A 15589-nucleotide genomic window follows, 5' to 3' on the forward strand; every position below is an offset into this window, starting at 1 on the left:
ATATATATATACACCTAAAAACAGCTAAGTCTAACGACAATAGTTGACGTATAATATAGAATATATTTAATATATATATATGTACGCAGTAACGTAGCAACAACGCAGTGGTGACGATAATAATAGTAATAGTAGTAATAGCACTATATTTTCTAATATATATAAATATATAGTCGCACGGAGTGGTGTAGCGAGATAGTTAACTAGTCTGTAATCTCTATATACGAACGTCACGGTCCTTGACGCACGGTATTTAAAAAGAGGAAAAAAAAACGAGAATAAATAATTCGAGGCAAGTAACGGTAGAAATAAATTAACGAAGCGCGAGACCGTGTTTAATTAAATATCTAATTTATACATATGCGAGGAAAATGAATACTCGTAATACTCGTACGCGTCATTGGTCGCGGGCGATAATAATTCGTTCGAACACTATGTAAATTATACTATAAATAATAACCGCGCTGATGACGATATAAAAACGAATCGGCGATATGCTCGAGAGCGAATTTTACTACAGCGCCTCTTAAAGCTATCGAAAACGTCTACATTAATCTAAAGTTCCTTTTCACGGGCATGTAAGTCTTTCGCGGAAGGGAAAACGAAATTTCTCGTTTCCTATGCCCCTTTTTTTTCGCTACTACTTCGAACGGAGGAAGAAAAGTGCGAACACCGATCTTTCCCTTATCTGCGATATTTCCCCAAGTCATCTGATCGCACACTCGAATCCGCGAGGGCCAGACGACGAGAAGCGTAATTAAATGAGCGAAAAACGCCATGGAAAAGACAACGATATTTTCCTCTTTTATTCTATTTATGTATCTATTATGTTACAAGTGCTTTTACGCGACCTGCTCTTCGTAGAAACGCATTTATGATATTTACAGAGAATATTTATGAGAAAAGGGGTCGAGAATACGAAATACGCGAAGAAGGGGGGGGGGGATGATGATGAACGACATAACGAAGAATACTGTCTGTACACTGCGAAGAGAGCAAAGATCGCTCGGAACGTCGCGAGATTCCGAGGATCCTTTACAGGCGACGTAAAATGGTTTCGTTAAAGCTGCGTAGTGCCTCGTTATCCTCCACAGCGTTTTTCGTTTTCTTTTTTTCCCATTTTTTGGCTAAATTGACGTCTAAGCTCGCGCGGTGACATTACCGCGCGCAGCTTTTAATTTCATCTAAATACGCATTGTTTTATCCGCGTGTGTATGGAATTGAACTATATTTAGGAATAAAGTACTACAATAGCGTCGTGCGAAGCGTGTTTTGCGCGACCAAGGGCGCCTTCGGGCGGATCCTTCATTCCTTTTTGGGACACAATTTTGTTTTTCCTTTTTTTAATTTTTATTCCTCGAAAGTCGATTCGCGTGGAAATTTTTGCTCGTGCCGTGGGATCCGGATTATGCATATCGCGAGAATTGTAAACATCAAAATTTACGGGTGCGTGAACTTTATTTTCCTTTGCCTCGAAGCGACCTCGATCTCACGCGAGTTACATCACACGGCAACAGGCGCTGCGAGTACACAGCCGAAGCCTTTGCTAAAAATTTCTCTAATCCTCCGTCTATTCTTCGCGCACGCGATTTTCACGCGTGGATGATGCGATTCTCTCTCTAAAAGGTCGTCAATAAATAGCGAACGTAAGTGATAATGGACACCGCGCGATGGTGATTCTCAATGACGGAGGTAGAAATTTTTGCTTAATGAATTTCTGCCTATAAACTGTACAGAGCGCATCATTTGGAATGCGCGCGATAAGTCTACTAGTTTACTTTTTACAATGGGCTAATACGTGAACAATCGATTCACCTCTTCTCGTCGAGAACAGATCGACCTTAGCGATAGCCACTCGCGGACTTTACCACTTATTATGTGTTCTGTCTTTTGGATCTCTCCAAGTTTTCATTTTAAGCAGTGGTCATCTCCTGCAGGCCGTAACAGTGAACTCGCGTCTCCTCGATTGCTCTGCACCATTCCAGTGCAAATCCCTCGGGATCTTCGAGATAGTATGTCCTGTTCGGCTATAAACAAAAACATCAAAAAGTTTATATATATTTGATGTATATATTTCAAATCATATATATTTCATATATATTCCATTTTTATACATAGAAATTGAATAGAACCGGAGACATCAAAAGGTATGATTTTAATCTCCATCCCTTTGTCAAAAAGGTACAAAAGTATCGGACGCTCAATAATTTATTTTAATAATATTCTAAAACATTTACCGTATGGACGAAGAAGATCTTGAAATTCTTTGGCTCGACCCTCAGTTCTGGGCTCCAGGGTATCTCACCCTTGAGAACATTATTGAAGGGATCGACGTAGTATAGATGTGGTCCGGTGGTAAGGAGGAGCATTCTCCGCCTGGCAAACAAGCCTTTCCTCTTATTGACGAAGCCCTGTTTCAGTATAAGATTACCCTCGACGAAAGAGTGCCACTGATTCGTGGTGCGCTGTTTCTCTAGTCGCATCCTGATTTGTTCCGGTGTCAGATTGGCGATGTTAGCGCCGCTGTCGGATCTGTTATTAGTGCACCTCCTCAGTGGCTTGTCCACGCTTGCGATTATCTCGTTGAAGAACGCGTTAACAGCGCGTTGTTCTGCGCCAGTACTGTTGTCATCATCGGTGTCTTCGGTACTCAGCCAGAGAAGCCTGGTGAGTTGTTTATGGTCTAGACCGGGTTCAAGATTATCAGGCACCCTGTATTGCGACCTCAACTCTTCTCGTTCCGATGTGCCGGGCAAATACGGATAAATAGGCGGCGGTGTCTGCTCGTGAAGGGTTTCAAAGTCGACACCCTCGAAGAAGGGATGCGCTCGGATGCTGGGATAACCAGCGCCGTGCTCGTCCAGAGCGCCCAATCGTTGCGTCGGCTCCAAAACGAGAAGCTGATTAACGAACGATCTGGCCAACTCGCAGAAACCGTCCGGTATATCATACTCGAGTTTCAGGATCTTCTGGAACATCACGTACTCGCTCCTCGAACGGAAAGGCGGCAAGCCAGCGACCATCTGGTAGACAAGACAGCCTAAAGCCCAGAGATCGGACGCTCTGCTCACGCTATTGTTGGTCAGTAGCTCTGGTGACACATACTGAGCGGTACCGACGAAGGAGCCGCTGCGTTCCCTAAAACGCTGTTGCTGTTGAGAGTCCGCATCTGCGGGCATCTCCGGGTCGTCCTTAAGGATCTTGGCGCAGCCAAAGTCGGTAATGAGCACGTGCATCTTCTCGTCCAGCAGGATGTTCTCCGGCTTGAGATCTCGATGAATGATACCGAGCCCGTGCAAATACTCGAGACCGCGTAGGATCTCGGCCGAGTAGAACTTGGTACATTCGATGTCAAAGGAGCCCACCTTGTTGATGTGAGGCAAGAGCTCGCCATTCTTAGCGTACGACATGACAAAGTATAGTCTCTCCGCGTCCTGGAAGGTACAGAACAGTCGCACGAACGAGTGTTTGGCGTCCGCAAGCATGTTCAGCACCTCCTTCTCGCGTTTCACGTATTCGGTCTTCTTTTGCTTGATTATATGACTCTTATCGCACACCTTAATCGCGTACTCCTTGTTGGTATGGATATCCTTAGCAAGGTAAACCTGTCGGATTAAAAAATTACACATTAAGTTTCTTTTTATTAAAAATTCATGAAAACAATGAAGGGGAGTACTTACGGTGGAGAAGCTTCCTTCGCCGATCACCTTGCCGAAGATGAAGTCCTTCGGGGTACGCTTGTGCGTTGGTGGGTTGGTGAGGGACGGGTTCGTGGTCGGTGGAACCCGAGGCGCCAGGGTGCTAGGAGACGCTACCACACCGTTGTTCACGTCGTTCGTCGGTGGAGACATTTTAGACACCGGCCCCTCCACCGTTACTGCCGGCTGTGGCGAAACGGTAAGCGCCTGGTTCGCCACACGCTGTAAGAAGAAACACGACTTGTTAGACACACTGTCCGTGATCGTCTACTGACTATTCTACTACTTTCTTTCTCGCGTGTCGATAACGAATCATTAAAATAGGATCTACAATCTTGTCGCTTCATGTAACTTTTTGCTGATAGTGTTATAAATTTGATAAAATGTCAAGTCAGAGATCACGCGAGACCGAAAATAAACGTCGCTTCGCTTCTAATCGCGGAATTAATCTAAAATTGAGGTAGGTCTAAAATTCTTCGATCGTTTCCTAATTTAATTGAAAAAAAAAAAATGCAATTACAGAGTTCAAGACGTTAGGACGACCGTCGCTCTTGCAAATATTTGCTCGCGAAGCACTCATTATCCTTTCCGCTCCAGAAGACGCGAGAGACACTCGCGCAGAGGAGGCAGCGGAGGAGGAGGAGGAGGAGGTGGCGCGAACCTCCCGTGTCCGGTACTTAACTCCTCTCATCCGCCAACGGTCATCCAGTACCAGGAAATCACGTACCGGAAGTATGACGTTACCGCGACCGACTAGCACGTGGTCACGTCGTGCGGGTCAGAGGACGATGGCGAAGAGAGAGAGAAAGAGGCGTCGTTCACGCACATTCTCGTGCGCCACACAGAAAAATGGAAACGCATTCACGTGGCCACGAGCGGCCCACACGCGCTGGAAGATCAAGGCTATACGCGGCCGAAGTCCAAAGTTTACGGGGTTAATCACGCGCGCTTTCGTAAGTCGCACGCGTGTTCCATTATTTACATAAATGTTTTGCGGAAGCACATCCTCTTTCGATACGCAAATATATATTAAAAAAAATATATATATATAAATAAATAAATAAATAAATATATATATATATATATATATATAATGTGTATATATATATATGGAGCAATATTAAATCGCTAGTTAGACAAGTTGCTGCTTAACATCTGAATACGGAACGGCTTTAATTATGAGAATTCGAAGGACCAGTGGGTTAGAAGAAGACGAATTTATATCCGTTAACAAGATCATGATGCAAGATCGAGGGAACAGGAACGACGAGCTGAGACCAGCAAGAAACGTTTTCCCCGGGCGGATTTCCCTCGTTACAACGGAAGAGATTATTGTTGGCTACCTCTCTATGAGACCTAGTGCGTAATTGCGACCCGTTTGCAAGCAGACGCTTTTTATAATGTGCCAAACGACTGGGTGTGTTCTCTCACGCGCGCTCTGGTTCCTCCTATTCACATGACAGACGAAAAAAAATCGCAAAAGGGATCGGTACTGGAGCGTAAAAGGCATTATAGCGCGATACAGGTTGAGCAACAGATGTTCCACCTGGTACCTGCTCGGTAATCTTGCCGGGGGGTTGAAGACGATTAAATACTACGTTTAGAAAGAGGTATGAAATTCAATGGTCGAAGGGTAAAGCCGAAAACCGGCCCTGACGAGAAAGTGCCGAGAGCTCGAGTATTTCCGCTCCGAGAGGAGAGGATGATCATGATCGCGGGAGTCCCTGCCAGATAAATGTCTCTCTTTCGTGCAGTCCTAATCGTCCCTCGTTTCCGGTTCGAAAGACGATCGAGCTCTTCTTTCCGTTGGGCTTCCGCCGAAAAAAACGCTTTGTATACGAAAGATCGCAACAGGTTTCCCACCTTTCGCGACCGACAAACGCGCGCGATCTTTTACCGTATCCTCCTCTCTTTCAAGAGTCTTCATTGACGATTGATGAAGATATTGAAGAGAAGAATCTAAGCTTTGCATTTTGAAAGCAAGATAGGCGAACCGCTTCCTATTCACAGAAAAATATATCGTAGTTTCAACTATAAAAATGACAACCATACAACTTTTATATGTACAATTAATATATACATGTGATTTATTCGACTATATATTCTGCATATAAAACTTGTAACTGTCACTTTTATAGTTGCTATATTTTTTTCTGAATGCAGGACTCTTGAATTTTGATAAGAAGATTTTTAAATTAATTTATATATAATCTGTTCTCATGACGTCTCTGTTTAATAATATCTAAATTATATCCCAATAATGAAATTTATTACATTAAAATTTCATTATTTAGTTACACAAGATTTTATAATGAATTTTATAATTTTCGATTCAAAAGCTATCGGTTGTTTGACACGTTAATTAAGGAAAAAAAAATCCCATCTCTCGGCTTCCATCGTTATTTTGCAAACATCTGTCGTACGATAAAACATGAAGGTCCAAACATCATACACAAACTCATCCATATATACCCTTGGTTGTTTCATGTCATTAATCTCCGTGGATATCTTATCGCAACCAAATAATGATTGAATAATTATGTCTACTCTACTGGAAATCATGGCGTGATGGATGACGTAAAGCTGCGACTGGCGACAACGTTATGTGCGGCTCGTTGAATTCAGCTTTACGATTATTTGCGACAGATGTTCGACAAGGAGAAACACTCCACGTGCGCGGAATCTTCTTAAGTCGCGGCGGCGAGATTCGATACGCAATAATAACAATCGCAGACGACTGAGTCGCACGCAGAGAGCGATATAACGAGGGCGGGACACAATCGGATAATTAATTGTTCGGGAGTGAAATTAATTTTGATGTATCACGATGTTTTCCCGACTCCGAGCCGAGGAATAATTTTGACGAGAATTGCATTAAAACCGACGGTGATAAACGCGAGTCCTCGAAGGGACAGGAACGGTTTCTTCACCGTTTTATACGTCGGATTTTCTTGCGGCTCCGTCGTAATTTCGAATCGCCGCGCCTCCCCGATGCGGAGTAACGCCGCCAATAAAAATAAACCCCCGCCTCCGTAAAAACCTCCACAAAAATCGTAAAATCAGGGTAGATAGATGGGAAGGCGGCCCGTGAAAAACACGAACGAACGTTGTTTGTACGACCGAATTAAGTTTTATCACTTCATCAGGCAGTCTCGGCTTTTACGATTTTCCGAGCCACCGTAATGAAGCACTATTTGTTGGGAACGAAATGTCGACGAATGTCGTATTATTTCATTTATATAATTTTAAACGTATATCCTTTCTAAAATATGAGATAAATTATATAATATAAAAGAGGAAAAATTTGAAAAAATAATAAATTGCAAGAGATAAATACTATTGTTTAATGAAATTGTGGAAGTAAATATAAAACATAAACATAAATATTTTATTTCCCAGAGAAAATTTTCTTTAAAACGAGATTATTTTAATAGAAAATTTATAAACAATTAAACAAAAATGTATGCCAAATAAATATAATAAATATCTAAATATATAATAAATAGCTAAAAAAAAAAAAACAGAATTCGTATTGATCAAATTGAAACAAATGTGGCGCCAATAACATGGCATCTCTTAAAGATATTAATTAATCCCCGTGGTATCAATAACAGAGGATATAAGAGAAATATTTGAGAGAAGAATAAACCGCCGCGCGAAGAAACGTTCGATTAGCGGCGGCGAGTGAAAAAAAGAAATCTAATAAAAAATATCCAGTCGCGCGCGCGCGTGTTGTACAAGTTATAACGGTGAGAAACGGGGAGAGAAATGGGGGGGGAGGGAGTAAAATGAGCGGACGATAAAAGTGAGCCGGCGGCGAAAAGCCGCAGGTACGGTAAATAGCGGCGAGATAGGAGCGATAAATACGCAACGCCCCAATTTCGTGCCACCCGTCCCGTCTCGTCGTCCATCGATCACACTTTTACCGAAGGAAGAAGGGGGATGACGAGAGAACGAGAGAGAGAGAGGGGGGGGGGAGAGATATTGACGAGCAGAGGGCACGGTACACTCTGGGACACTCGCTATACTCAATAGAGAATTAAGGTCGATTCAACCTTTTATCCTTTTCTTGAAACTAGAAAAAGATAAACAGTAAGTTGAATCGAGATTAAAGTTAATATAATATTAGAAACGGGCACAGGACCACCCTGTTAGTTCAAGAGCGATCTATATACTTGACGATCATTCCGATCCTTCCTCTGCAATCTAGAAAGGAAGAACGAATACCGAAGTAGGAAAATTGCCAGCTGACCCAGACCGATCACCGAGCCGGGGGATACACAAGGCGATCTATCGTCTTGCCGGAGAGCGAAAACGCGTCGTTTGCTCCACAGCGGTAGGCCCTTTCCTTTCCTCTCTTTATCTACCTTTTCTCGTTCTTCTTCCCAGGCCGGTTACGAGACGGGCCCCACGGCGTCAACCATCCGTGTCAGGCCGTCGACCTCGTCCAAGAACGTTCGCCCGAGAATCACCGGTCCTACTCGAGGCTATCTTTCTTACTGTCTCTCTTTCTCTTTCTCACACGTCCGTCGCCTCGGACTCACCTTGCCCCGCTAGTTTATTTATTTGCTTATCTATCTATTCCCCGCCCTACCTCTGCCTTCCACGTACCGACGACGAAGGTATAACTACCGACACCAGATACCGAACATTTCGCAAACGCGAGACGCCTCGGTCCTCGGGTATCGAGACAAGGTGGGGAATCTTGCAGAATTAATCGATACGTGGGCAAGTCCGTCGTTGAATGACCTAGGAAAGATTTGCTTAGATCGCAGATAATGATATCCGCGCGGGGAAGGACAGAGGAGGATTTCGCTGAAGTATTTGAAAAGCAATCGGTGGTATTTGAATTTCGGTCGTCAAGTCCCCAAGAAGAGACGTGGCCGGCCTACGGTCCCACAAAAATTGGTGGCCGCTATTTATAGAATGAATTTATAGAATGAATCGCGAGAAGAACGTTGGTGAAGGATTTAGAATCTAGTATCTAAACTCTGAGATTCTATAATTGAAGAAATTGAACTCTTTAATTGTAAGAATATTTCAGTGATATCATATTAAATCATATTAAGAGATCATATTAAAAATAAAAATTGAAAAGAATGTTATGTTAAAATAATAATTTCGAGAATACGTGAAGAATTTTTAGAATCTAACAAGATAACACTGAGATTCTAAAAAATTCTATTTCTACAATATAATTGTAGAAATAGAATTTTTTAATTATGAGACTACTTTTCATCCTATTATTGAAAATTGGAAGTACCACAATGAAATAATTTTGAGAATACGAGTAGAACTTCTGAATCCACAAGTTTCGATAATCAGGTCGTTCATAAATGCGAAAGCAGCGCATGACGAAAATAATGTCCCATTTGAAAATAGCATCGAATCACATAATAGTACTATCACCGCTGCTGCTGCTATTACTACTACCAAGACTACTACTATTCTACTATCGTCCGCCTCGTGAAATCTTCTGATGAAAAAAGTTAAGGACTATTCTTGGAGCGCGTCGATATGCGAATCTATTTCCGGCGACGGGAGTATAAAAGACGCGCAAGAAAAGAACAGCCAGAGGAAAAAAAAAAGAGCGCGAAAGAGAAAGAAGCAGAGAAAAGATCTCATAGTCACAAAATCGACCGCTTTCCGGTGCCTCTTCGTTATGTACGTTGCACTCGCATGCGAGTATCCGCTATGCGTCCTTAGAGGCTTCGTTGCAGGACGGAATAAACTATCCCGCGCATATCTCCTCCGTCGCTGCCCCCCCCCCTCTCTCTCTCTCTCTGTTTTTCTTTCTCACTCGCTGAATCATCCTGCACACACCATCACTACCAGCGGCATTCCAACGGACATTCTAATTTTAGTCCCGCGCGCGTCTCCTCTCTCTTTCTCCCGTGTGCACATTCTCTCGTCTTCTCTTCTCTCTCTCTCTCTCTCTCTCTCTCTCTCTCTCTCTCTCTTTCTCCTTCATCTTATGGCGTTCCGCGTTCTCTCCCGGTACGCGGGTTTCACCCTTCCCTCCTTTCCCTTTCCCTTCGCGCGGATAGAGGACGAAGGGAGGCGAAGGAGAGGGCGACGCTCTCTCTATATACTCTCCGCCGCCGCCGCCGCCGCCGCCGCCGCCGTCGTTGCCGTCGTCTGCCTCCTTCCTTCTCTCCTCTCGCGTTTCTCGACCTCTGCGCTGCGTCTTTCTCGCGCGCTCGCGCGCCACTCTCGTTTTTGCCGCTCTCACAGGTAAAGGACTACGCCTATTGGCGCAGGCGGCCAGCACTTTTGCCCGTGAATGAGATGTTTTGCATTCGCAGACGCTGAGAGAAACATGTCGCGAGCGAGCGCGGTTAAATTGGATCACGCGCCGCCGATGCCGACGAATAAAGGCGTTCTCGTTCGACGAGGAGAGAACGAGAATGAGTGGAATTGAATAGAATATGGTTTGTCTTCGCGATACACCGTTCTGGTATGGTATAAGCCATCGTCTCGTCGAAAGCTATAAGGTAGACTAAACTTAAAAATAAACGTATCGATAGAATAAAATTGAATTATCATAATAAAAAAGAATACAAGTGTATATATATATATATATATACACACGCGCGCGCACGCAAGAAATGCATCTATTCTTGTATATATTTTTCATTCAGGAATTAATTGATACTCATTGATTAATCAAGAAAGCAAGAGAAAATATTTGTTAGACTACACGATAAGTATTTTAAGCGAAAGTGTATAGTATATAGCGATAGAGTGCACGCAAATGATGATATAATAGATGATGAGATAATAAAGAACGGAGGGAGCTGTTAAAGCCGTCAAGTCAAAAATTGGCGATAAGTACAAAGTATAGATCAGCATTCGTGGAAGGAATGCGATAATGCCGTGCAGTATTATGTCAAGTGTTTGTATCGACTGTAGCTTTTTTTTTATATTTATAACTCAGTGGAGGGAGATTCGTTCCCCCCGCGAAACATTATTTGCGAAAATAAAAGATTGATCAAAGTTTTGTCCCTTAGGTAACGAAATCATTTGCCAATATATACATTTCGTTCCAATATAAGGTTCTTCCTTTAATTAAGGGCACAGTGAGTGAGAAGGAAATATGTTTCTATACAATGGGTGAATAGCACTAAAGCGAGACTGAATGCTAAGGATAGGTGAGTCTCTGCTACAGAGTCTCTCCAATGCATGGAAAAAGCCGTTTGTGTGCTAGAAAAGATTTTCGGGGAATACGATATTCTCGACAGAGCAACAGTCGACCTTAAACACATTTCGACTTTGTTGCGATCCGCCTCGAGAGCAGACAATAGTTAGTCTCCGAGGGTGATCTTCCTGTCGGATCGTGGAATGCGCACGCACCGCATGGTGGTGTGCATTCCGATCGTATGGGGGGGAAAAGTCAAGAGGTGCGGCAATAACGTTTCTAGTACAAGTGTGTATCGTTATTGCCGTGAAGCGTGCATAAATAGCGCTAGATTGGATATTAACAGATATTAATGGAATTGTGAAGTAGTGCGACATGCGATGCCCACTTGAGGTAACAAAATAATATCTAAAAATTAAAACTAACAAATTGGGATACATCAATCGATCTTCTAATCGTGATCAACACGCTACTTATGTCTCCACTGTTATATGTTATATTATGATACAAGGAAGGATTCGATACTGGAGTATGTAATAAGAAATAAATACAGAATATATAACGATGTTGTCAAAAGCTAGTGGCGATAACGTGCGGTTCCGTTAGTTATGCGAGTATACCCTCAACTGTTTTTCAATTCGCATGCAACTCGAGGTAAAGGCTGGAGAGTTTCCCCGCGTTCCTTGCATCACGGCCAGGACGAAGTTTCGAGAATTATGCGCTACCAACACACCGAGGCCGGGTGGTTTAATCCGAAGGTGCCACGGGCACACGTAGATTCACATCGTAATTTCGCCCATGTTGGTATTTGCGTTGCGATACATTAGCAGGCGCTATTATCAACCGTGACGCATTTCATGTAAGGTCTTATTTAGGTTTACGTCGAGACGAGAATAATATTTAATTGCCGAATACGTTTCATCAGTTTAACACATCCAGTGAAGAAATTCTTTCTTAATTTCCTTTTTTTTTCTCTATTTTTTTATCTTTTTCCTCCTTTTTATTTGCGCTGCGACCGTCAAAGATAACGCATTTCGGAACGAAGATCGAGCTCCCGACGACGCGCGACGCTTCGATGATCTTTAAAGTGTTTGCTTTCACATAGTATATATCGTATAAACAACCGGTCGCGAACCAAACATGTTTTTCGGTGTCGGGAGACATCATCCATAGACGCGCTTACACTGCGACATCCTCTCCTCGTATGCGGGCGTGACGGAATCTCGCTCGGTCATCCGCAGTTCATGTGTCACGATCGCCAATGACGACCTTACGGCCTCCGTTAGTTTCCATAATCGCTTGCTCGTGCTCTCTCTCTCTCTCTCTCTCTCTCTCTCTCCTCCTTCCTTTTTTTTATTTTTATTTTCGGCCATAAGAGGATGTCGCCCAACTGATACTCGGTCGCGATATTCTGCTATCGGAATCGTCGAATGCACCGAAAACAAGGACTTACACGAAAAGAACGATTTTGCTGGAATATATCTAATAAAATTTAGCTAGATACAGATACAGGTAAAATTAATTCTGTTGAATAATAAAAATAATTATGAAGGGCGCTCAAACTTCTTACAGCATTGATCATGTTTGAGATTTCTATGTAATTATCTTGACGTTTCAAACAATTATTTTCAAATCTGTATCTAAATTGTTAGATACTACAGTAAAATCAGTTTCTCATGTATCTAAAAATTTATCTAAATATATAAACTGAAAATAATTTTTAGCCATCAAAATAATTATTATGTAGAACATTTAAACGTTAATGACAATGCTGCAAAAAGTTATATTCTAGCAAGTTCTAGTTTAAGTGTTCTACATAATTATTTTCAAGATTCAAACAAAATTACTTTTTAATTTATCTAGCTAGATTTTTAAATACTTCAACAAAACTGATCTTTCCTGTGTGGATGAGTTCGGCGAAGCTAGAAATCGCGATCGATTATCAATATCGGCAGCCAACTCGAATGAATCCTGACAAATCTTTCTTTTTTCCCCCTTCCGATTTTTCAACAAGGAATAATGTTTTGCAAGTCCGTGAATATTATCACTCGTCTGTTCCTCATTATTTGTTATAATACCGCCGTATATGTCCAGCTTACGTCACACGTTGTTTACGAACGCTGCATCGGTTGGAGACCTAATTGACGGGCTTCTAAGTAATTTCACGGAATAACATAAATAACCGGACGATAACGAATGAGACGAGATACCCGACGACGATATCCGGCGAATTCGTTTAAAATTAACTGTGCGCAACGCGCGACCGTAAACAACCATCGAACCGACGTCGAGATTACGCGCTTACGGTTTTTCAAACCGACGACGACGACAACGGCGGTGGCGGGCGAATTTATTTAAATTTGAGCGAGTGTAAATTATTCATGCTGCGGGGCAGAATAATAACCTCTTCTCTCTCTCTCTTTCTCTCTCTCTCTCTCTCTCTCTCTCTCTTTTCGTCCCCCGTTATTTATTTCAATGCCCGTTTCTCTTGTTCTGAAATGAACAAGTTTCGCTCTCCCTCGGATCTCGCATACTTCACGAGTCTCGCCATAATCCGTCGCGTAAACACCGTGGTGACGGTCTACATATTTATTTATCGATCGATCTACATATATATATATACGGGTGTATCCTCGTTCCGATTGTCGTGATAATTGACATTGTTCGCCAGCGTTGCGAAAGTGGACTTCGCGACGAGGCTGCCTCGAGAATCAGCGCGATAACTCGCTCTCGGCGTTGTAAATGTGTCTACTTCTGATCGCACGTAAGATACCGCGAGTCTTCCCGCCAATCTTCCAGAAAAAGCAAACGCCAGAGTTCAATTGTGCATCACCCCATTCGGTAAAAGTCACAAGAGTAAAGTACTATTATCAGGCGGAGCGAATTCATTAAGAGCAAATTCACTCGATCAATGAAATCATAAAGATTTGTTTGCGTTGGTCGAAATCCCAGAAATTTTGTACTTGAAACGAGATAAATACTCTTGAGTGTTGCAAAGTGCAAGCGACATGTGAATATATCAGGAAATTTTTTTTTATAATTGCCATATTGTGTAATTAAATAAGAATGAAAATTGCAAAAGTAAGCAGCTTCACAAAATGTTTATCAATAACATTATAAATGTTAGTAGATTTGTGATTTTGTGATTTTCATAAAATCATATGATAATGCAAAAGCGAGCAAACTCTCTGGATGTTTACCAATGAAATGACAAATAATCTAGTAAAAATTCGTTAATTTTTACGATTTTCATCAAGTCATGTAATAACACAAAAACGAGCAAATTCTCTGGGTGTTTGCCAATAATACGATAAATACCATAGTAAAAATTCGCTCATTTTTGTATTTTTCACCAAGTCGCGTGATACACAATCAAACGCTAGATCGTCTCGCACTTAGCTGAAACGTCGGCGTTACAAACAGCCTCGTCATCCTCGTCGCATGCCAACTTATCACGCGCGTTTCTCTCGCGCTATCTATACGTTCGAGCCAAACCGGAGTATCTCTTCTCTCCCGACAGATTTCTACTCGCTCCAAGGGAAACGAGATGAAAATTCCAAAAGTGAGCAAATTCATCAAATGTTGACCAATAACATTAAAAACATTCTAATGAACTTGATCGCTTATTAATTTTTACCTCATTTCAAGATACACTATCGATCCTCGGAGCGTCACAAGAAGCGAAACTGAACGAGTTCGCGCGAATCTATCGAAGAAGCATCCTGATTCTTCGATACGCGATTCACCACACACACACACACACACACACACACACCGTATTTCTGCTGAAGACACACTCGATTTCGCACTACCGCGCGCGACTTAGAGACTACACCCTGCCACTGAACGGATACGCGAAAATCCATCGTGCGGTCCCTTCGATCCGTAAGGGAGAAAAAGGAGAAAGAGAGAAAGAGAGAGAGAGAGAGAGAGAGAGAAAAAGGAAGAAATTAAAGAGGGCGATATGCAAGATTCGCCCTCAAAGAAGAAGACGGATCTCTTACCTTGAATAATTTCTTAAGCCTCCGGTAGCCGCGAAGTAATCGCGACACGTACTGCTTGTTGGAATCCAGTTTGATTGATTGAAGCCACAGTTGCGGAAACGAAGTTGAAGGACCGAAACCGAAATGACAGGGGGAGTTTTTGTAGAACGGGATGGAAGAACTTTTTTTTCTTATTTTTTTTGTTTTGATCGCGGAGATGATAGATGTTTGATGGGATTTGTGATTACTCGAAAAAGCGGATCTGTGTCGCGGATGTATAAGCTGTTGTTGTTGCTGCTGTTATACGATCTGACTAACTGTTGGTCGTCACGTCGTCGCTGATCACCGACTGCGTTACTCCCGACGACGAGTGTTGTTTCTCGCGGGTCAGTCTCGGATAGTTACACATATATATATATATCGCCGTTACGTGTATATATATATATACATATATATATATATATATATGCATGCGCGGGAACCGAAGAACGAAAAACACGTTCGTGGCCGTTGAGAGCCGTTCGCTTACTGAATCCGACGGTTGGCGTGTCCGGGCTGCTAACCCGCGCTTTCTCCCCACCACAAGAGATCGGCCCGAGTTGGCGGCAAGCAGCACTTCTCCGCCAGCAGCCCCACTCCGGGAGCCGTCGACGCTCCCACCATCCGACGCGGGAGTCCGCATCCGGGAGCGATGGTGGGGCACTGTGTGAGGGGTAACTCCCCCCTTCCTCCTCCTCCCCCTCCTCCCCCCTCCTCCTCCTCCTCCTCCT

General features: G+C 42.9%; 1 protein-coding gene across 4 annotated transcripts in view; it reads right to left on the reverse strand.

Annotated features, from left to right (window-relative positions):
• Window positions 1–1091: 1091 nt before the first annotated feature.
• LOC108689674 (3-phosphoinositide-dependent protein kinase 1) overlaps window positions 1092–15589 on the reverse strand; it is a 253743-nt gene continuing 239245 nt past the window's right edge. For 2 of the 4 annotated variants that reach the window (XM_018196544.1, XM_018196542.1), the window contains exons 2-4: window positions 3681–3920; window positions 2238–3605; window positions 1092–2027 (exon numbers count right to left, since the gene is read on the reverse strand). In XM_018196544.1, the coding sequence (XP_018052033.1) occupies window positions 1914–2027; window positions 2238–3605; window positions 3681–3851 (1653 nt within the window). In that variant the 5' untranslated portion in view covers window positions 3852–3920 and the 3' untranslated portion in view covers window positions 1092–1913. Of the gene's footprint in view, window positions 2028–2237; window positions 3606–3680; window positions 3921–4218; window positions 4240–14840; window positions 15119–15589 lie in introns of those variants that run through there. The other 2 variants (XM_018196543.1, XM_018196545.1) reach the window with 2 other exon arrangements.

The sequence above is a fragment of the Atta colombica genome, unplaced genomic scaffold (genome assembly GCF_001594045.1).
Source record: "Atta colombica isolate Treedump-2 unplaced genomic scaffold, Acol1.0 scaffold274, whole genome shotgun sequence".
Lineage (NCBI taxonomy): Eukaryota > Metazoa > Arthropoda > Insecta > Hymenoptera > Formicidae > Atta > Atta colombica.